General features: G+C 54.9%; 2 protein-coding genes across 6 annotated transcripts in view; one reads left to right on the forward strand and one right to left on the reverse strand.

The window, feature by feature from the left end:
• Positions 1-1,380: 1,380 nt before the first annotated feature.
• Positions 1,381-13,546, forward strand: TACR2 (tachykinin receptor 2). The gene is made up of 5 exons (XM_008145432.3): positions 1,381-1,784; positions 6,116-6,310; positions 8,630-8,783; positions 10,000-10,196; positions 13,289-13,546. Exons 1-5 carry the CDS (start codon positions 1,393-1,395, stop codon positions 13,497-13,499), a joined length of 1,149 nt encoding a protein of 382 aa, XP_008143654.1. The 5' UTR covers positions 1,381-1,392; the 3' UTR covers positions 13,500-13,546.
• A 1,936-nt stretch (positions 13,547-15,482) lies between these two features.
• HK1 (hexokinase 1) overlaps positions 15,483-21,502 on the reverse strand; it is a 90,449-nt gene continuing 84,429 nt past the window's right edge. For all 5 annotated transcript variants that reach the window (XM_054728681.1, XM_054728679.1, XM_054728680.1 and 2 more), the window contains 3 exons: positions 20,292-20,447; positions 17,866-18,099; positions 15,483-16,348 (listed from right to left, as the gene is read on the reverse strand). In XM_054728681.1, coding sequence (XP_054584656.1) covers positions 16,204-16,348; positions 17,866-18,099; positions 20,292-20,447 — 535 coding nt within the window. In that variant the 3' untranslated portion in view covers positions 15,483-16,203. The remainder of the gene's footprint in view (positions 16,349-17,865; positions 18,100-20,291; positions 20,448-21,502) is intronic.

Genomic DNA, 21,502 nt, shown 5'->3' on the forward strand with positions numbered 1-21,502 from the left:
TGGGCAAACCCCGAGCAGCCCCGGCCAGTCTTTCCGGGACTCACGGAAGAGGCAGCGAGCCCTGACCTTGTCCTCTGAGAGTGGTCAACTGAGGTCGCTGGGCCAGCAGCATTGGCGTCACCTGAGAACGAGTTAGAAATGCTTTGAGTTCTGTCTTCTCCTTCCCGCAGAGCCCCGAGCTTTTTCGGGGGGTCGGGAGGGGGGAGGGTGATGTGGGCCAGCCGCTATGCTAAGCAGACTTTGCACACAGTGTCTCATTTAAAACTCACAAAGACAATAGTCTTCATTTAACATCATCGATAGTTTCGGCGACGTTAAGCAAAACGATGCGTGATAAAACCAGCTTTACCACAAGCTAACTGATATAAACAGAGCTAAACTCCCGCGGCATCTCATCAACGTTTCGATGAAGCAACACGGAACAAAATAGCATTCTTCAAGGACCTGCGGTACGCCGAGAGGTGTACCCTCTCCCCATCCTTTTCAGCTAAGAGAGCCAACATTCCAAAAGTTAAGAGACTTGCCTGGCATCACTGAGGCTCACTCTCACCCAGGCTGGCTCCCAAGTACGTGCTCCTAATCACTTTCGACATGTAGCTCCCGGCCTGGACTGAATATAAACACCCACCCAGGCCTGTGCCCTTCGTGCCAGCCCCCACCCCGCCACCCCCACTTCTCCCTGCCTGGCAACCAGTCCCAAATGTTTCCTCAAGAGACAGGGCTGGGCCATCCCAGCAGGGTTGGGACGAGGGGCGGGAGCCAAAGCCCCATCTCATGAGCAGGCAGCACCTCTGCCAAGGCCCTCACCCGCCCCACACAGGGGAGCAGCGGGGAAGGCAGCGGTCCGAGGGCTGGCAGCCCGGCCTGCACCCCAAAGCCTGGGGAGACAGCGGCTGACCTGTGGAGTCGAAGACCGCTGCTGTGTGCTCATCTGATCCAGACCGGTTCCTGAATAATATTAGGGGGGACCTGGGTTTGAGTCCTGGCTTGTCACCAACTTACTGAGTGACTTGGGCTGGTCACATGGTCACATCCCCTCTTGGAATCTGTTTTGCCATCTCTGCAGTGAAGGGGTGACTGACTGGCCATTTGCAAGGACGTCTCCTGCTCTGAAGCCGTGTCTCGGATGCTAGACTTCCAGGTGGCATTGCAGAAGTCTGGCCGGGACATGGGAAGCTGAAATGCCAATGGCTCTGGAGCCAGCTCTCCCTCAGCCTGACTCATCTCTGCTTGAGACTTGGGAGTGACCCCCACTTTCCCTGACGTGCCTGGATTTGCACCTACCTCTCTCTCTCCCCATATACTCACGCCCAGAGGATTTCTCTCCTACGGCCTATCCGGGCAGGGCACCGGGGTGCAGAAGGAGCTGAGCCGCCAGACCCAGAGGCAGCCATGGGGACCTGTACTGTGGAGACGGATGCCAACGTCTCATCTGGCCTTGAGAGCAACGCCACGGGCACCACCACCTTCTCCATGCCCGGCTGGCAGCTGGCCCTGTGGGCTGCGGCCTACCTGGTGCTCGTGCTGGTGGCCGTGACGGGCAATGCCACGGTCATCTGGATCATCCTGGCCCACCAGAGGATGCGCACCGTCACCAACTACTTCATCGTCAACCTGGCCCTGGCCGACCTCTGCATGGCCGCCTTCAACACTGTCTTCAACTTCGTCTACGCCAGCCACAACATCTGGTACTTCGGCCGCGCCTTCTGCTACTTCCAGAACCTCTTCCCCGTCACGGTCATGTTCGTCAGCATCTACTCCATGACCGCCATCGCCGCAGACAGGCAAGAGGCGGTGGGGGTTGGGAGAAGCTGGGGGGAGCCGGCTCACTTGGCTGGGGCTCGGACAGGGCTGGTGACTGAACCCAGGGAGTTGCCTCCCAACCTGGTCATGATCCAAACCTGTGCATCCGGAAGGCAGGGGCCTGTGGGACTGAAGCAGGTGAGGTGACGGTTAGAGAACGTCACACCAGATGGTTATTCAAGGCAGGGCAAGAGTGGCAGTGTTTAAGGGACTTTCCGGAGTGTTCTGTTCTGAAGTTGCTCTTTGCTGTGGTGTCTTTCTTTGGCTACAAGGAAATTGCTCATACGGTGTTCCTACTCCTAGAGAGATTAGATGGGGGGAATTTAATATGGCAGGCAGTTAGCGTATCATTACACGGAGACCATCATTTTCCCGTGGCTGCTGTCAGGGCTGCAGACTGGCTTCTGCTGAAGGGGTCGGGGAGGGATGGAGGAGTGGTCCGTGGGCAGATACGAGATCCTGGTAAAGCTGGCGCTGGGGCAAGCAGGGCCGGTGTGAATGCAGAGGGGGACTGTGTGCCCCTGAGGGAGTGTGGTTGAGACAAACAACAAACAAAAAGAAACGGAGGGAAGACACCAGACGTGTGGGAGGCAGGGTGGGAGCCCGGACCCTCGGAGACGCAGACTCCTCGTCAGGATGGTTCGATGCGGCTCACGGTGCCCCATCCCAACCCAGCTACCCCAGCAGCCTCTCACCTGCAGCAGCTCACTTCTCTGCTCTTGGCTGTTTTATTATAGAGTTTCTCTGAAGATTTCATTTGAGGAATTTGTTTCTACTCATTAAAAACAAAAGGAAAGTTTTAAAACCATTCATCTAGGCCCACGTTCTAATTTTGCATCCAGGGAAACTGAGGCTAGAGAGATGTGTAGGATTCTCTGAGGTCAGCCAGCAAGTCAAGGGCAGGACCGGGTGACTGGAACCCAGACACGCACACCACTACCCCCACAAAAAAGACCCTTGACATCCCCCTGGATAGACTGAAAGTCCCACTAAGATTTTCTTCCTTTTACTCCACAAGGATTTTGAGTATGTCCTCTATGTCAGGCATTGGGACTATACAGCAATAGGAAAAAATAGTCCCAAAACCATGACCTCATAAAAACTTCCTTTTTAAAACTTCCAGGAGACCAGGGAGGAGGCTGTTGAATAGTAATCCAGGTGAGAGAGGAGGGTGGCTCTGGTCAGGGTGGGAAGAGTGGAGACTTGTCCATTCATTTCTTCATTCATTCATATGTTCAATGCCTACTATGTACACATACTGTTCTGGGCATTGGTGTGGGGGGACGAATGGGGGGCGGGAAGAACAGATAAAAATGCCTGCCCTGGTGAGAATTTAAATAATAAATGCATGCATGAATAAATTATATATGGCATGTTGAGTCCCAGTTTGCCGGGACTCCAGCAGTGCTACGGGGAAATATTAGGAAGGGGAAAGGGAACCCGAGGTGCTAGGGTGTGTGTGTTGGGGTGGGGGCAGGTTGTAGTGTTAGACAGGGTGTCAGAACTAGACTCGTTGTGAGGGTAGGATTTGAGCAGACAGAGGGGAGGCGAGAGAATGAGCCTCCCGGCTCTGGGGAAGGAATGTTCCAGGCAGCAGGCCCAGCAGCAGCCACGGCCTGTGGCAGGAGCATGCCTGGCGTGTGTGAGGAGCAGCAAGGAGCGAGTCCTCACCACAACGGGGCGGAAATGCTCTTGGGCACAGTCGGTTGCTCACTTCATGCCCCAGAGCTCAAGGCATACAGCTCAGGGCAAGGGCTAAATAAATAATCAATAATAAATAAATAAGTAATCAATAGCATGTGAAGCCAGTCCTCTTGCCCCAGGCCGCTCCTCTATAATAGACCACGAAGAAAAGCTCTCCTTCCCCACCCCCCCTCCTAGAGCAAGAAGGACTCCTAAGCCCACACGCTGACTCTCTGGTCACCTACATCATCTATGGGGGTGCAGAATCCTCAAGAGCCTTGAGGAGCCCAGCCAGTGTGGCTCCGTGGTTGAGCATCGACTCATGAACCAGGAGGTCGCAGTTCAATTCTGGTTTGAGGCCCTGGATTGTGGGCCTGATACCCTGTAGGGGGCATGCAGGAGGCGACTGATCAATGATTCTCATCATTGATTTCTTTTTCTTGTTCTTTCTTCCTTTTTTGGCTGCAAAAAGCTTTATTGTTTTATTTGGTCCAACGCACAGGAGAGGGCTTCAGAGTGTTAAAAGAATGGCTAATGGTTTTGGGGGGAGGCTCAGGTAAAAGCCAGACACCAGGGGAATGCAGAGGGGCCCCTCAAGGCTCCAAAGGCCCCTAGTCGTGCTTGAGGATGAGCCTTTCGAAGAGACTCTCGCCCAGCCCAGCCTGGGGGGGCGGCAGCCTGCGGAGGGGAGTCAGGTGTCGCCCATCTTCTTGATGAGCTTCACCTCCTCACCCAGGAAGTGGTTCTCCAGGAAGTCCCAGAGGTCCGTGCGGGTAGAACCCAGGGCCTGCAGCTCCACAAGGGCCTGCCCAGGTTCCTCTCCGAGGCCAGGGCGGCTCCCAGGGCGGCTCCCAGGGCGGCTCCCAGGGCGTCCTGAGTTTTGCCCACTCACTTTGGGAGGCTTCAGGGCGTACTGGAGGAGAATGCGGCCACCGCGCTTGTTTTGCAACTTTAAGAGGCGCTCAGGGCCCTCGTGCTTCTCCTCCGCCAACTCGGGGAAGAAGTGGCCCCCGCCCTCGAGAGCTACATCGTTGTGGTCAAAGTAGAAGCCCAGAGAGAGGTAGGTGTGGGGGGCCGCAGGTGCAGGCTGGCCAGGCGGTTGCCCACAGCCTCCCCCTCGGTGCAATAATTCTGGGAGCTCATGGTTGTTCGGCAATAAGGAGTTAGGAAAGAAAAACAAACAAACAAACAAATGGTGTGCTGGCTGGTCTCGGAGGAGGTTCTGAAGGCGGTGACTGGTAAGACGCAGGAGAGAGGCCGGAGCTGGAAGAAGGGCGTCCCTGGGTCTGTTCCGTCCAAACACGTTGAAGCAAGAGACAGATCCGGGACGCCGAGGGCAATGCCGTCATTGACGTTTCTCTCTCTCTCTCCCTCTCCTTTCCTCTCTGAAATCAAAAAGTAATATATTTATTTTTTAAAAGACAGAAGGGTTAAAAAAAAAAAAGTTAAGCCTTGAGGAACATGGCCTACTTCTCCTGCTAAGGGGCTCGGCCTGGGGCCAGGCTGTCAGGGGTAGAGCTGGCCCGGGGCCAGGCCACAGGGAGAAGGTCAGTGTCACAGGGTGGGCAGGGATGGGTCAATAGTCATCTAGTCCAGAGGTGCACACCTGTGGCCATGGACTGTGGGCAGAAATATGAGGGTCGTGAATCTAGAGGGGGGTCACAATTGCAAGTGTAGGCAGCACACCACGGTTCGCGGGGACTCCAGACGTGCCGGGGACTGTCACCAGCAGATATCACAGGTACTTCTGTTGTGCAGAAATCTCAAGTATCACCTACACCCATCAATCACTACTTCAAAAGTACCTTCGTTTCCAGACCTGCTGGTAGATCTTGTTGTTTAGTGGCTGGATAAAGAAGCGGACATATTACTATGCCCCGACTTTATTTTATGTTTTAACGATGGTATTTCAGTATAACTGGTTGTCTTTGTAATCCTGTGTGCTATACCCGCAGAGGGTCACACAGGCAGGGCTGTTCCACCACCAGTGAGCCAGGGAAGGTGCGGGAAGCAGGGACACGGGGGCTGGGAAGTGCACTGGCATGTGCAGAGGGCATGGGATGCCCCGTTTAAAGGTTTGGGCCTGCACTGTCCGATAACGTAGCTGAGGCCATATATGCCTATTTAAGTTCTAATTAATTAAAACTGCCCCGAACAGGACAGTGCCTATAGAGAGCATTTCCACCATTGCAGGACCTGGCGGCAGCGCTACTGTGGGCTCTGTCCAGGTTTCTGAACAGAAGCGGGACTGGCCTGGGGCTGAGGGACTGGCCTGGGGCTGAGGGACTGGCCTGGGGCTGAGGGGCTGGCCTGGGGCTGAGGGGCTCGGCAGGGCTGAGCTTCAGACAAATGTCCAGAGATGGACTTCCAGTGTGGCCACACTGCTCTCTTGTGGCCAACTGAGAGCAAGTCCACTCTCAGAGGGAGGCGCTGTCCTGGGGGCCTGGGCTGGGGTTTAGGCCACAGTGTGCCATGTGGCTGTGGGGAAGCCCCCAGCCCAGCTGGCTCTCTGCAGGTCACCAGCAGCATGTGGGCAACGGGGCTCGAGGGTGTGCACCTGCCGTGGGGGAGCAGGAGGGGGCTGGTGTGACAGGAAACGCCCACTGCTTACACTGTGCTTTGCTCACAGGTATATAGCCATCGTCCACCCCTTCCAGCCACGGCTCTCAGCTCCCAGCACCAGAGCGGTTATTGCTGGCATCTGGCTGGTGGCCCTGGCCCTCGCCTTTCCCCAGTGTTTCTACTCCGCCATCATCATGGACCAGGGAGCCACGAAGTGCATAGTGGCCTGGCCCGAAGACAGCAGTGGCAAGGTGCTCCTGTGGTAAGGCCTCGGGGTGGGGGAAGCATGGGTGTGTGTACATGTGCATACACCTGCCAGTGTGTATGTGTGTGTGTGTGCACATGCATGCATGTACACGTGTGTAGGATGTGCATGTGGGTACACACATGTGTCGGTGAGTGTACTTGGGATTATGTGAGTACACGTGTATACTACAAGTAACATCAAGTACTAAGTGTCAGGCTTGTTCTAAGTACATTACATATATGAACTCATCTACTTCTCTTAATATTATGGGATATGTATTATTATTATTCCCATTTTTCAGATGAGGAAACTGAGGTACTGATAAGCTAACTAATGTGCCCAAGACCATTCAGCTAGTAAGTGGTGAAGCAAGGAGTTAAACAGAGGCAGTCCTGCTTCAGAGCCCAGTCCCCCCACCCCACTCTGCCACTTCGATCAGGATGTGTGCCCTTAAACGAGGACATGGATGCGTGCACGTGTGCATGTGACACTGCGTGTGCAGGTGCGCTACCCCACTCATGTCTGTGAGCATTTGTGTGTGTATAAGTATGTGGGTGTGCTTGTGGACGTGTGTGTGCACACAGGTACGGTCAGGAATGTGTGTGTGGGTCTGTGTTTGGGGGAGGGCACCGTAAAAGCTCGGGCCACACGGGTCAGGGCATTGAGGCAGGAAGGAAGGGCAGGTGATGCAGCCTGGATGTTTTGGGGGGATGCCGGGTGCCTGCCTGTGCTGAGGTGGGCACCAAGGGCTCCCGGTGGGGGTGGGTAAACAAACCTCAGCCTGGCCCAGCTGCTGTGTGTCCCTGGGTAAGTCCTTTCCCCTTCGGGGCCTCCATATGCCTAGGACTCATGGCGTGGCTTCCTGGCGCCCAAGCGTGGCATGGTTGGTTGTAGAGGATGAAGAACCGGTTGAGGGTTTGGAGTCCTACTCTGTCCCTGCTGCTGGAAGACCCTTCACAGTCACTTAACCTCTCTGAGCCTTTGGCTCCTTCTCTCTCAAATGGGGATTATTAGTGAGAGAACCTTGTTCACGGGTTGTTGTGAGCACTTATGAGAAAATGCACAGAAGCCCTTAGCACAAGGCCTGCCACAGAAGTGGCGCCTCACTATGTGGCCGCATAAATAGGGGACAGATGACCCCAAACCTGGAGGTGGCAGATTTAGTCTAACAACAAGGACCCAGCTGCCCGAAGCATGAGGATCTCAGCTGAGGGCTGCCAGGTCACTATGCAACACAGCCCCATTCCTGCCTCCTCTAACACCCGTCCTCCAACACGGCCCCTTCCTGGTCCCCATCTCTCCAGGGCACCCGCCAGAAGAGGGCGGTGCTGTGGCCTTCGGTATTGGTGAAGGCGCCATTCCTCTGAGAAGCCTGCTCCTGGGGACTGTTGAGTTTCGAGGGCAGGCCCTGCCCGGGGTCTCGTCCCTACCCTGCACCCCGCCTTCTCAGAAGGACTCACTGCTGCAAAGCCGGTCCTGTAGGGACGCGTTCCCATTTTCTGGCTCAGGGAGGGATGGAGAGAATATTCTGGGACTGGCCACTGGGCGGCGGTGTTCCCCCGCGTTATTGCAGGCCTCTCCTCCCTGAGAAGGGGACCGGTGGGAACGGGGGTACCGAGCACCTGCTCTCTGGGGATGGTGAGGTCCAACCCTGATTCAGGCAACACTTGCACACACATACGATTCTGGAAGGAAAGATTCCGAATTGTTAATAGTGATGGGGGCGGATAAGTAAGTTTACTTCCTCCTTTGTGCTTAACGACATTTTTTTTTAATATATTTTATTGATTTTTTACAGAGAGGAAGGGAGAGGGATAGAGAGCTAGAAACAACGATGAGAGAGAATCATCGACCAGCTGCCTCCTGCACACCTCCTACTGGGGATGTGCCCGCAACCAAGGTACATGCCCTCGACCGGAATCGAACCTGGGACCTTTCAGTCCACAGACCGACGCTCTATCTATGAGCCAAACAGGTTTCGGCTCGACATTTTAAATTTTAAACAGATGTATTACTTGGTTAACTTTTTCGTTCCTACTTACTCCCTTTTTTGGTACTTGTCCATCACGGGGCGGACGCAGGGCCAACACTGGTTCCCTCTGGCAGCAGCGAGAGCCCTCTGTGGGCACAGGTGCTAGCTAACGTTGCCTTTATTTATGTATTTATTTATTTTCCTTAACTCAAACTAAGGCCTCGGGAGGCCGCCCAGGGTGGCCCGCGGGGGGCAACCCGAGGGCAGCTCAGGGGAGCCCGCGGGGTCCAGGGGACTGAGCGCTGGCGGAGGTCGAAGTCACCCCCAAACCGCCGGTGCCCAGACCCTGGCTCTCCCTCCAGGTACCACCTCGCAGTGATCGCCCTCATCTACTTCCTGCCCCTCGCGGTGATGTTCTTCGCCTACAGCGTCATCGGCTTCACGCTGTGGAGACGCGCGGTGCCCGGGTACCATGCTCACGGCGCCAACTCCCAGTACCTGCAGGCCAAGAAAAAGGTGGGCTGGGGAGGGGCGGGGCCGGGCCGGGCGGGGCGGGGCGGGGCCCGAAGCCGCTCTTCTGGGCTCAAGGCCTGCCCTCAGGGGGGCGCCACGGAGCACAGGATCCACAAGTCCTGGCCAGAGTCTGAATTCCTTCTAGGGCAACCCGACTTGAGCTAAACACAAAGTTAAAGGGACTTCCCAGAATGTTAGGGAAATCGGGAACTCCTAAAGCCCCACCGAATTTCAGATACCTCCAAGAACCTTAGGATGACAGTAAAATCTGACACCTTGGAGTAATCAGAACGTTGAATTCAAGAAGTCCCGCAGAACCAGAGGAGGCTCCTTGCTAGGATCACAGAACTCTCTAATGCTGGAACTGCAGGCCTCAGGGATCATGGAGGTGGGGCCGCAGCCCCGCCATAGCACCCGCCTTCAGTTTCCAAAGGAAGGGCCAGTGTCACCCCTCCTCCCCCCCGCCCCCCACTCGGGCCCCCAAGGCTCCTGATGCAGGCTCAGAGCTCATCTTTGCCTTGCCCACTTCCTGTGAGGCAAGCAGGGGAGGTGACAGGTTAATCACATCATGTATCAGGTCGAAGTCTCGACTTCTCATACTGTTTGGAAATTTTCAGGCAATTCGGGGAGATGGTTGGGTATAGGACACCATTTGGGTGTTCCTCCACATGGAGAGCTGGTCTCCATTTGCCATCCCTCATGGGGTCCTGGGCCATGCTCAAGGGCACCTGCTGAAACCAGCCATGGGGGGTTGGGGGTCAGCTGGGCCCTGGGCACAGGCTGGGGTCCCAGGTTGGAGCCTCATACCTATGGATAGAAGGGCTGTGGCAGATACAGTCCCCAGGGCGGGCAGCGGGACTGGAGACCCATAGCTGGCATAGGGACTCCCCAAAGGATGGGGTTAGGAGTGAGTCTCATCCGCAGGGGACCCAGGACACCTGTTAAAGGAAGTGGCCACTGAGTCGGGCTTTGAGGAGTGAGGACTTCAAAGGAAAGACAGCAGGGAGGGCAGAGGGACCAGGCTGAGCAGAAGCCCCAACACGGAGCGGCCAGGAGTGTCTGGGAAGCAGATGCTCCAGGGGACTGAGGCCACAGAGGAGGACAGGACCTGCTTGTTGAGGGCTTCCCAGACTGGCAAGAGGGGCACCCCACCCCGGCCCGGGGAGGACTGGGGCTCGGGCTTCCAGGTGAGGAGTGACCTAAGCCTTTCCCCGCACAGTTTGTGAAGACCATGGTGGTGGTGGTGGTGACGTTTGCCATCTGCTGGCTGCCCTACCACCTCTACTTCATCCTGGGCAACTTCCAGAAGGACATCTACTGCCACAAGTTCATTCAGCAGGTCTACCTGGCGCTCTTCTGGCTGGCCATGAGCTCCACCATGTACAATCCCATCATCTACTGCTGCCTCAACCGCCGGTGAGTCCTCACCCCGGCCCCTCCTCAGCCCTCAGGGCCCCAAGGCCAGGCCCTATCTGGCCTTCCCTGAGCAGCTTGAGCTTGTGCCCCCTAATCCTACATGGGATTGCCATCCTCACAGGGAGCCCACAGCACCCTCCTCCTCCTCCTGTTGTGAGCCCCCCCTCCTCCCCAAAGCCTTGCCCCGTTGTTCTCACCATGTGTCTGCTCCTGCTCTCTCTTCTGAGGTTACATCTGGAACAAGGAGAGGGAGGCACAGAGAGATGGAGGGAGGGGGGTGGGCAGAGAGAGGCAGAAGGACAGAGAGGGAGGGAGGAAGGAGCCAAGTAAAAGACTTCATCTGTTCTGACATTTTTATAAAATATATTTTTATTGATTTCAGAGAGGAAGGGAGAGGAAGAGAGAGAGAGATAGAAACATCAATGATGAGAGAGAATCATTGATTGGCTGCTTCCTGCACACCCCACCCTGGGGATCGAGCCCACAGCCTGGGCATGTGCCCTGACTGGGAATCGAACTGTGACTAGGTCGACGCTCAACCACTGAGCCATGCCGGCTGGGCCGCTCTGACACTTGTAAGAGCTCCTGCAATGAGGAAGAACCAAGGACTGTCCTTGGGCGAGGGGAACACCAAGCAGTGGGGAGCACGCGATCGCAGACCCAGCGCCAAGCCTGGCGGAGGGGCAGTCTGCTCCCTGGGAAGATCACGTGCACTTCCTGCCCTCGGGGCGTTCGGGGCAGCTGGGATGTGACTTGGGCAGCGACAGCCAGGGAGGATGGAGCCACGGCCTCGGTGCTCCCTGACACCGTCTGGTTCTCCCCACTGGTGTGCCGCTGAGGAAGCAGAGTCCCAGGGACGGGCTGGCATCTGTGCTGGGCACTTGGGGAGGCGGGAGGAGCTGGGCCAGGCAGAAACCCCGGCACCCAGGAGCCCCGAAGGTGGGGTCCGGTCAGAGGAGCTGAGAGGTGGACACTGAGTCTGACCCTAACTGAAAGTGATATGGGCAAGGTTAGCCCTGGGCCTCTTTGCTCATGCCTTTGTGCCACCTCCCTGCCCGCATGTCCAGGCCACTCATGCCATTAGGGTCTTCGTTGTTCAGACATCCTACCCACCTGGGGAAGGCCAGAAGGACGAGAGAAAACTGTACAGTCTTTTGAGTGTTTAATGGGTGCCAGAACCCTCAATTGTCTCTTGCAGGGGAAGCAGATAATAGAGGGAGGGAGGTGTTCATTCCCATCTTACAGATGAGGAAACTGAGTCTCAGAAAAGATGACTTTTTTCCTAAACTCCTACAGCAAGCAATGGAGCCAGCATCCCATGTCTCTCCAAGACCTGTAATCCTACCCCCACATCACACATTCCTCTTGCATGCAGCTTGCAGGAGAACTTGGAGACGGGGACGGTCACACGAGGGGCCAGCACTCAGTGTCTGCTACCCAAGGACACAGCTGCCAGGGCTCTCTTTCCCCAAGTTCCTGAGATAAGTGCTGAGTCATTCAGTGTTTGATGCCACTGGTGCTCCTGGCAGGAACCTTTGTTGAGAATAGGGTCACCAAGGGGCTGTGTGTGCCAGGCACTGTGCCAGGCACGTGGAAGACACGGGTGAGCAGAAACAACGCTCCTTTCCTCAGGGAGCTGACATTCCAGTGAGGGGGCCGGACAACAAGCAGACATAGTGAGTACATGAGACATTAGGTGGTAAGGCCTACGGGAAAGAGAAAACACGAGAGCTGGGTGAGGGAGGGCAGGAAGGGCTGGGGGAGGTAGTGGCCATGGGGTACTGTTTTACAGGATGGTCAGGGTAGGCTTTCTGGAGGAGTTTTTTGAGCAAAGACTTGAGGGTTGAGTGGACCCTGTCTGGGAAGAGTTCTAGGCAGAGGGAACAGCCAAGGCAAAGGCCTTGGGGTCAAGGCGGGGACTTGGCTGGTACTCTGACCTGGGAGCCCTGTGGGGCCGAGCCCAGGAGACACACTCTGACTTCCCTTTGAAGAGAGTCAGTCTGGCAGCTGTGCCGGAAGTGGACCACAGCGAGGCAAGGGGAGAGAGGGAGATGGATGGTTAGGCGAGTGCCGTCATCCAGGCGGGAGACAGGGGGTTTAGTGAGACATGGTGAGTGTGGACATTGCTAAGGCAAAGCCAACGGAGTGGATGGAGGGGAGGTGGCATGCGAGAGGAGATCAAGGATGACTCCCAGGTTCTTGGCCTGAATAACCGGAAGGACAAGGATGGAGTCGTCAGTTGTCAGGAACTGAGATGCGGACGACGATGAGGAAGGGTGTGGGGAGGGTGATGGTTAGCTCGGGCAGGGACAGGGACGTGCTGAGTGTGGGTGCAAGGCGCAGAGGCCACTAAGCCCCCACAATGAAGGCATTTGTTGGGCCACACCCTGGGATCCTGTAGAGCTACAAGGCAAGGAGCAAAAGTCAGACCTGCTCTTCTGGAACATGGAACCGTGTGGTTCCTGGGATCAGACAGTTCTCATCCCCTCTCGGCAGTCACGCAGGGTCTCATTTATTTCTCTTCCTCCCCGACAGGCCAGTGCTCGCTATGTGCCAGCCCATTTCTTCCACTCCCGATCTGCTTCCTCTTACCCCCAATGTGTGTGTGAATCTCTAGTTACAGCTCAGTGATGCCAAGGAGAGTTATTTATTTTTTATGCAAACGTACCCAAACTTCAGAGTTCCAAGTGTATATTTTCTTGGGAGAGCACCCTTATTCCACCCAACATTGCCAAAGCCCCAGTTTTTTTAAGACTCCTATGAACATTCCTTTAGAAGTCAGTGAACAAGTCAAACAAGACAACCTGTTGTTTCTATATCATTTACACTTGCTTTCTTCTTGTCTGTTGGTTATAACCAATGGTGTACTTCAGCTCGGTCACCCATTCAATCACTAGACTTAGCTCCCGATTACTCCTGGCCATTTCAAAAAATCAAATCCACTCAAGACTGTGTCTCCTGAAGATAGGGCCCCCGAGCAATGGTAGCTCCTGGGAGTGAGGCAGTGACTTTCCTCAAGGGGAGCTGGGCTCCTGTCACTGTCCCCTCACCCCCTGCTCAAGCTGCCCTCTCTTCTCCCCCCCCCCCCCCAGGTTTCGCTCTGGATTCCGGATCGCTTTCCGTTGCTGCCCCTGGGTCACGCCAACCGAGGAGGATAAGATGGAGCTGACTCACACTCGCTCTCTCTCCAGGAGGGTCAACAGGTGTCACACTAAGGAGACTTTATTCATTAGTGGGGATGTGGCCCCATCTGAGGCTGCCAGTGGGCAGGCGGGGGGTCCCCAAGATGGGGGTGCCTACTGAATCCTGAAGCCTTGTGCCTGGCTGCAGGGTGAGGCTGACACCCTCTGAGAAGCAGCAGGTCAAGAGACCAGATCTGAAAATTTGGCCCATGCCTCACCCTTCAATACATGGATGGAAAAACAAGATGGGTCTGGGAACTCGGCAGCGGATGCTAACTTTAAGGGGACCCAGCCTTCCCTCTCAGTGCTTCAGGGGATCCAATAGGAGTCAACGAAAGACAGTCTGAGCTAACACATCTAATCCAGGAGTTGCAAGCTCAGACGCCTTCCTGGGGCATAAACATAATGTGTGAACTGGGTCCAGTATAAAAGGAGAACTGCCAATATGATGATAAAAGGCCATTGGTTTCCAGTGTGGGGGTAACAGGGAATAGTGGGGACTGGGGCAAGTGAGAGGACATAGGTATCCAAAGAGGAGAGCAGCTGATCAGCTCTGGGCAAACGCTGCCGTGTGGTCATGGGAGCTCACTGTTGCCAGATCTCCTAAATCCAGGGAAGCCAGAAATCCAAATGTGTGCGACTTCCGGACTTGCTGCAGTTGGCTCGCATCTTTATAAATGTCGGGTAAACACAACAGAGCACCCCTGTGGGCAGCACCCAACAAGACACGGATTCTTCTCCGGTGAAAAGAAGGTAAGACGATTCTTATTTTGCAAAGCGTCACCGGTGAGTCCATCCGCGGTCTCCTTTGCCTCAGCATCTAAGAACTCAGATCCAGCCCAGCAGAGATGGTGGTTAAGAGTCAAAGGAATTGAAATCTGGGAAGAAAACAAAGGGCAAAGGGAGCCCCAGCTGTGTTGCCTCAGACACGTCACTCTGACGCTCAGCGCGTCCTCTCCCCGTGGCGGTGTGCTGTGAGGATGGCGGACGTGGCGCCCCGGAACTACCAGGCCAAGCACAGGTTAAGTGCTCAATGGACAGCAGCCATGGTTTTTGTTACTAGCATGCCGGCCGTTTTACATGAACGGCGCCGGCAATCAGCCACACAACTCTCACCCTCACTTCCACAGCACGAAGGTGGCAGCCAGAAACCGCCAACCATCCCGATGCCCAGGCAGCTCCAGGCCTGGCCCAAGGGCACACACCCACCTCCTCAGCTTGCCAACCACCACCCCCCCTACGCCGCAGGGTCCCTCCAGAAGAGCCATGTAACACTAAACGAACATCAGGATTAACGTTGTGTTCTCCACAGAGATCCCTGTGCACAGGCGTCGGCCCTGCCAAATAAAGGGACTGGTCTCGGCACACCAGGGGAGCACGCGGTCAGTCCTGGGGGAGCCACCCGTCCTGGGGGGCCACCCAGAGCTGCAGCCACGGCTTGGGAGGCTCACGTGGCACCTGTCACAGGCACCTGAATGCGGACCGATGTGGGATCCTTCACAAGGATGGGCTGTGGGGAGGATCCCAAACGGAACAGCAGCCTCAAGGCTGAGGGAGACGGGGATGCAGGGCCAGCTAAGGCCAGGCTCCTGCAGAAGGGGTGAATGTCGGGGGCGGGAGAGGAGAGCCCGCAGCCCCGTGACCCGGCTGCTGCAGGACTTCATCCTCCGGATGTCCGCGTGGGCAGAGAAGGTGCCGCAGGCAGATCTGCTCGGGGCTGGCAGGGGAGGCGGAGGTGGCCCGGCCTCTCATTAAACCCAAACAGCCCCGGAAGCCAAGTGGACTTTTATTCTTGTTCCCACAGCAAGTGAGGAGGCCAGGCTGCCGGAGGACAGAGGGCATCCCTTTACCTGGGACGGGGCTGCAGGAGCCTCTCCCCTGGACAGGGCCCTGGGGCTGGAGCGGGCGCTGGAAGACCCGGGGAGAGGCCAGCTCTGACACAGCAGGGAGAGACCTCAGCAGTCCGGAGGAAGGCGGGGGCTAAGGAACGCCATCTTCACCTCAATTCTCCCCTCGGCCCAGGCGGCCACAAACATCCCCAGGGTTTGGTTCTCGCCGCATCCATGTCCTCCCCGGTCCCCGGCCATCAAGCAGCACTCGGGTCTCTGAATTGGTACAAAGTTTACTAGGTCGTACGACATGGCTCACAGAAGCGATGGGAAATTCCAATGAGGGCTCTGTTTTGTTGGTTCCTTTTACACAAGAGACAAGACACTTTGCCACAGGACCGCCCACCTCCCCCCCCACGACAGAATGCAAGACAGTCACCATGTGGCTACGACCAGGCCCACAGACACACAACCCAGTGGCATGGACACGCCCGGACGGGAGCCTTGGGAGGCCAGACAGCAGTGGGTGCTGGGACGGGAGGAGGCGGCGAGCGCCCCTGGGCGGAGCGCAGGCAGTGTCTGCTGGTGATAATACATTTCACACGGGGGGTTCGTCCCCAAGGACGGGGCTGCAGACGCCCATGAGGCCCGTCAGATGGCGTGACTTTTCATCTCAGGCCAATAAATAATGCTGGGCGAATGCATAAATTAGAACGACACTTCACACGTGGGGGACAGACGGCCAGGGTGAGATCAACTCATGCAGAGTGGCAGGGCAGGGGAGGAGGGCGGGGGTGAGAGGTATTATCAGCAGCACACACCCATGTTGTACCCTACGGCAGGCGCCCGTGGTCGGCTTTTGCTCTCCTCCCGCTGTGGCAGTGGCGGGCTCTGGTGCTGGCGTCTCCCAGCTCCACTCGCTGGGAGGTTGCGGGGGCCGCCGCTTGGAGAGAGAAGTTAAGTGTCGGAAGGGCAGCAGGCTGGGGTCCGGGGCTCTTAGCAGCCCGGTTCGTCCCGGAGCCGGACGCCCACTGCCGTGATGAGGGCAGCCCCCTTGCCACTGCCATCTTCGGACAGGAGGAAGGACACGTTACACTTTGGCGACAGTTCCTTCACGGTTTGGTGCATGATTCTGGAGAAGCTAAAAAAAAAAAGAGAAGAAACGGGCAGGTAGGGTAAGAGGAAGAGTCGCTGGACCCACCTGAAGATGCTAAAGGACCCTAATAATGAGGGGGGCAAACAGGACAGGAGGGGTTGCTTAGCAGCAGCTGTGGCTTATTGAGAATGGCAGGTGGGTTTACAGTCAGTCCTATCATTACACTTCTCAGCTGAGAATCCAAAACCAAACGACTCTGTACAGCATACAAGGGCCAGGGCATGAAGAATACACCGAGACACGCCTGTCCTCGAAGACACACCTTGAGATTCCCAGGGGACCAAAAACCAGGAACTGTGTGAGGGCCTCCATGGGCATGACATCACCTGCCCACAGCCGCAGCCCTCTGACCCCCAGCCCATCGCCAGCTACAGCCCAGCACCAGAAGCCACCAGTGGGAGGCCTACTAGTGAAGGATAATCTCTAAATGAGAGGAGACTCAAGGTTCTTGCATTTTTTGTTGAAAATGAGCTAGACCAGACTGAGGATGCTCAGGACATCGGGGCTCTCAGAGGTAACATGGACTGCCCTTTGCTAAACACCTACCATTTACCTACACTTTATGGACATAATTTCCAGTCCTGCCAGCAGCCATTATCCCATGAGGAAGATGAGACTTGGCAAGACTGAGCAACTGAACACCGCTTCCAAATGATGGTGCCAGGATTAAATCCAGGTGTGTGTGGCTCCAAAGCCTAGCTCTAAACCACCCCTGGGCGCTACCTCCGGTGAGGAAGAGGATAGTTATTAAGGTGGAGAGACGGGCCCATCCCCAGCCATGGCCATGAGGAAAGCAGGTAATGCCTATGAGGAGTTGGGTAACACGGCTTTTAAGTAGGGTGACGTTATGGCCTGGTTTACCTGGGATGGTCCCGGTGTAATTACTAAGAGCACTCTCTTCGCTGACAAAAGTGTCCAGGAGTTCAGACAGTAAACTGTATGGTCACTATTCAGAAGAGCCAAGTTTTGGAACGTGCTTGGCACCAAGAGCAGATGAGGTGTCGGACACTTGACCGAGAGAAGTTCCTCCCCAGCCCCCTCCCTGCTACAAGCCCAGCCAGCACTGCCCCTGTGTCTCCTGACACGCTCTGATTGAGCAGATGAACAAGACAATGAGCCCCTCTCCCCCTGTCCTTCACTCCCTCTCCCACTTACCAAATAGCCTCCTGGCCAGGCTGCAGCTAACCAGGCTGGTGGGGAGGCCCACACCCCTCTCTCCCTCCTTTCCCCCTCCCCACCTGGACTCTGCCCCACCTAACTGGGCCCAGGAGGAGCGGGGAGAGGGACACGCCATGACCCTGGTGTGAGCTGGCCAGGTAAAGCGCTTCTCAGTTAAACTTCAGAGCAGTCCACGACCTCATCCCAGACCAGCCCTAGTCCCTGAGCGCACAGCCGTCAGGTGAGGCATTTTCCTGGCGGGAATCACATCCTGATGCCCCATAACCATCCAAGGACCTCGAGGCCCAGGGAGCTCTGCCCATCCCGACGGGAAGCCCACTCACTGCGGATGAAGCTTATAGAGAGTTCCATCCACCCCCACAGTCACGTTGAGATGGTCCAGCCCTCTGTTTTCTCGGATCTTATCCACCACGGCAGCCATGCCCGCACCACACAGCTGCGCGGCCCTCTTGGACACCACCCCGCACACGGTCTTGACGAGGATACTGTCGTCGCAGGTGCTGTTCAGGCCCAGCTGCTGGAGGATGGCCCGGACCTGGAGCAGCGCTAACCGGTCACTGGGGACAAAAGCAGGAGGCAGCATGAAGCATGACCCACGAGCGCAGCCTGGGAGCCCGCTCACTGTACTTACCCATGAACAGGTCATGGGGGTTTTTCCCCACCAAAGTAACATTTATTTGTAAATTTTTAAATGATCCCCCAAAGTACTACCTGTTAAGTTGTAAAAAAAAAAACCTGGCAAATCTAGAGAAATAAATATTGGAAAATGAAAGCCATCCACAACCCCAACTCTGGGGGACATGCTATTAACATTTTAATATATTTCCTCCCAATCTGTTTTTCCTGCCGATCTTTAAACAATGTCCTTCGTTCTGATGCACCACGGGCTTGTCCCTTACAGGTGGTTTTCTTTATTGCTTTTTTCCCTACTTCACACGTCTGAGCAATTGCCCGCCTCCTCACCTACGAACAGGATTGAAAACGGCTGCCAGAGCATTCCATTCTGGGATGCACCAAACTTATTTAGCCAGTTTAGAGAAATTTAAGTTTTTTGTCATCTAATTTTCCGCTATTATGAAGTAACATACTTTTTGTTTGTTTGTTAATCCTCACTCAAGGATATTTTTTCCATTGATTTTTTTTTTAGAGAGAGAGAGGGAAGAAGGGAGGGAGACAGAGAGAAAAATATCGATGTGAGAGAGACACATTGATTGGATGCCTTCAGGACTCACCCCAGGGACCGGGGGTAGAATCTGCAACCCAGGTACGTGCCCTTGACTGAGAATCAAACCTGAGACCCAGTGGTGCATGGGCCGACGCTCTAACCACTGAGCACCAGCCAGGACGGAAGTAACATTCTAATGAAGTTTCCTATTTATAAGTCTTTGATACATATTGCCAAGCGCCTTTCAGAAAGTGGCACCACTTTACTCCCACTGCAGCAGAGTACTTGGCTGTCCTTGTCCCCCATGGAAAGGATCCCTTTTTAAGACACTTGACAATTTGGTAAAGAATGGCATCACACTGTGGTTTCATCTGCATTCTTCTCTATTAGTGAGGATGACCTTTTTTATTTTTTTCCATTTGTTTATTGGCCATATGAACTAACTATTATGTCAAGACTTATTCTCCTGGGATATTTGTCTCATTCTTACTAAACTGAAAGAGATGATGAGGACTATATCAGTGGTGAGAGCAGCCAGCCCTGTGTGAGGACTCACTGTGTGACGGGTGCTTTACATACATCACCGCATTTCCTCTTCATACAGACCAACCAATGTATGTCATATCATTCCCATTTTAGAGACGAGGAAACTGAGCCTGGGAGAACTTGAGCAACTCACTCAAAGCACACAGCCAGGGGGACAGAGCAGAGCTCAAGACCAGACCTGATCAAGCTCTTGTGAACTGTGCCACACTCTGCACCTTATCACGTGCAATGCAAATGGCCTCCTTTGCTCAAATGTTTGCTGTTTGCCTTATAAGTTTGACTACTGATTTATCTTATCGAAGCTATTAGTAAAATTTGGCAATTTTTTCTTTGTGATTTCTCATATACCTCATTATAACTTTTTGTTTCTGACCTTCTCATATATGTGGAGTTCCCATTCGTACATACGTAGTGAAGTTTATGCTGTCTTGTTTATCTGTGTCATGTAGATTATTAGACAAGCTAAGAGAACCGAGGAGGGTTGGGGAAAGCCGTGAGCAGGCTCCAGTGGAGCCAATACTATTGTTGCTCTTGTGACCACTGTAAAGACAGGTAGTTTTTCACACCTGTTTTTTTTGTGTGGTGTGTTGTTGTTTTTTGCTTTTGCAGACCACTTTCACCTTCTCTCACCGTAAAAGATGGCAAAAGCAGAGATGAAATGCTTACGTAAGAAAAGTGGGAGGAAGGCAGAGGCAGCTTGCTGTGGGCATGCACACGGGGTGGGCAAGCTATTCGATCGCGGCTGCCACTCAGATGGCATGAGGGTGGGGCTGGACAGTGGTGCTGGGCTCTACAGGACTCAGTGTCCCTTCAACACAGATATTTGTAATGCATCTCCACGATCCTGAATCTGAGTTCATATAACCTACTTACACACATAACTTCAAACAAATATCATGCCCCAACATAAAGGATAAATAAGAGGAAAGCCACTTATAATAAAATGATAGGAGGAAAAATATCTCACAAATGGCGCCTGGTGACGCCCTGGTCAGGTCGACCTCCTACAAGCCCTAAAGAAAGCCCCTCCCCACTCACCTCTCAATCTGAGAGAGATACTTGGTCTGAAAGATGCCCCGCGTCTTCAGCGGCTCAGAGATCTTCCCTCGGAAGAGGAACCCCTTCTTGGTGAAGTCGAGCAAGATGTTGCGGACAATTTCCCCCAGGTACATGCCACTGATCATCTTCTCATACCTGAAACAGGAGGGGGGTGTCTGCGAGGCCTCCAGTCTCACAGTCACCCTGGGTGTCCGACTGCCCATCAAGGGCATCACCAATCCGCACCCCGAGCCCTGTGCTCCCAGCAGAGGCAGAGCGTGAGGCCAGGAAGGACTGAGGCACCCTTACCCCTCGCCGGGATCAGAAATGGAACCAGCACTCGTGCCGAAGAGCTGGAGCACCTCCCTCCTCACCTAACTTCCTGCCTTTGCCTGAAAAACCCCATTCCAGCTCTCAGCTCCAACGTCCCTTCTCCAGAGGCCTGACTGCCCCCCAACCCCGCCCACCAGGTTGTATCTGCAGATCTCGGACCCCGTGTCCCTCCCTTGTCCTTCACAAGGCACACAGGTCCACTGCCGCTCACCATCCCTGCAGCCAGAGCCTCGAGGAGGTGGACCATGCGTGCCTTGTTCAGCTCTGACTCCAAGGGCCTAGCACAGCACGGCGCTGGCTCTCTGTCAAGTGCTCAATAAATATCTGCACAATAAGCAGACGGCTGAGTCTTAAAGGGACAGGAAGACAATGAGGGGAAACTTCCTCCTAGAGTGTTGGAAGGTTCTGCAAAAACCCAGAGTGCTTGATCCAAGCACCGGGCAGAGCCGATGACGCCATGCTGGCTGGAGGACTCAGGCGGCACGGCACTCCCTACGGCTGCTCCTGGGGTTCTATTTCCTGCCTTCTCCACGCACAAGGGCCTCAAGAAATGACAGAGGATTTAAATGCGTCCATGACACGCACCCAATCCCAGCGTCTCCAAGCTGGGAAGTCTGGACACTCTGGGAAGAGTAACCTGGATACTCCAGATTTCAGGTGGTCCACAGAGGAAAAACAAAAAACATGAACTGGTGCTATTATGATCAGTTCCCATCCAGTCCTTTCATTCCATCAAGGAGACCCTCTCAGTTAGGGGCTGATAAGGGCTTTCAGCCCTCCCAGCCCCTGTTGACCTCTCTTTTAGCAAAGGGGGTCTTCGTGTAGGCAGTGGCTCTCAACCTTCCTAATGCCGCGACCCTTTAATACAGCAGTTCCTC

Source organism: Eptesicus fuscus, chromosome 17 (assembly GCF_027574615.1).
Source record: "Eptesicus fuscus isolate TK198812 chromosome 17, DD_ASM_mEF_20220401, whole genome shotgun sequence".
Taxonomy (NCBI): Eukaryota; Metazoa; Chordata; class Mammalia; order Chiroptera; family Vespertilionidae; genus Eptesicus; species Eptesicus fuscus.

What these genes read in the sequence shown, in the direction of transcription:
- TACR2 (XM_008145432.3), top strand. Translation starts at nt 1,393, where the DNA reads ATGGGGACCTGTACTGTGGAGACGGATGCCAACGTCTCATCTGGCCTT. An exon ending in ACCGCCATCGCCGCAGACAG is followed by an intron (nt 1,785 to 6,115) that starts GCAAGAGGCGGT and finishes CTTTGCTCACAG; the next exon opens with GTATATAGCCATCGTCCACC. An exon ending in TACTGCTGCCTCAACCGCCG is followed by an intron (nt 10,197 to 13,288) that starts GTGAGTCCTCAC and finishes CCCCCCCCCCAG; the next exon opens with GTTTCGCTCTGGATTCCGGA.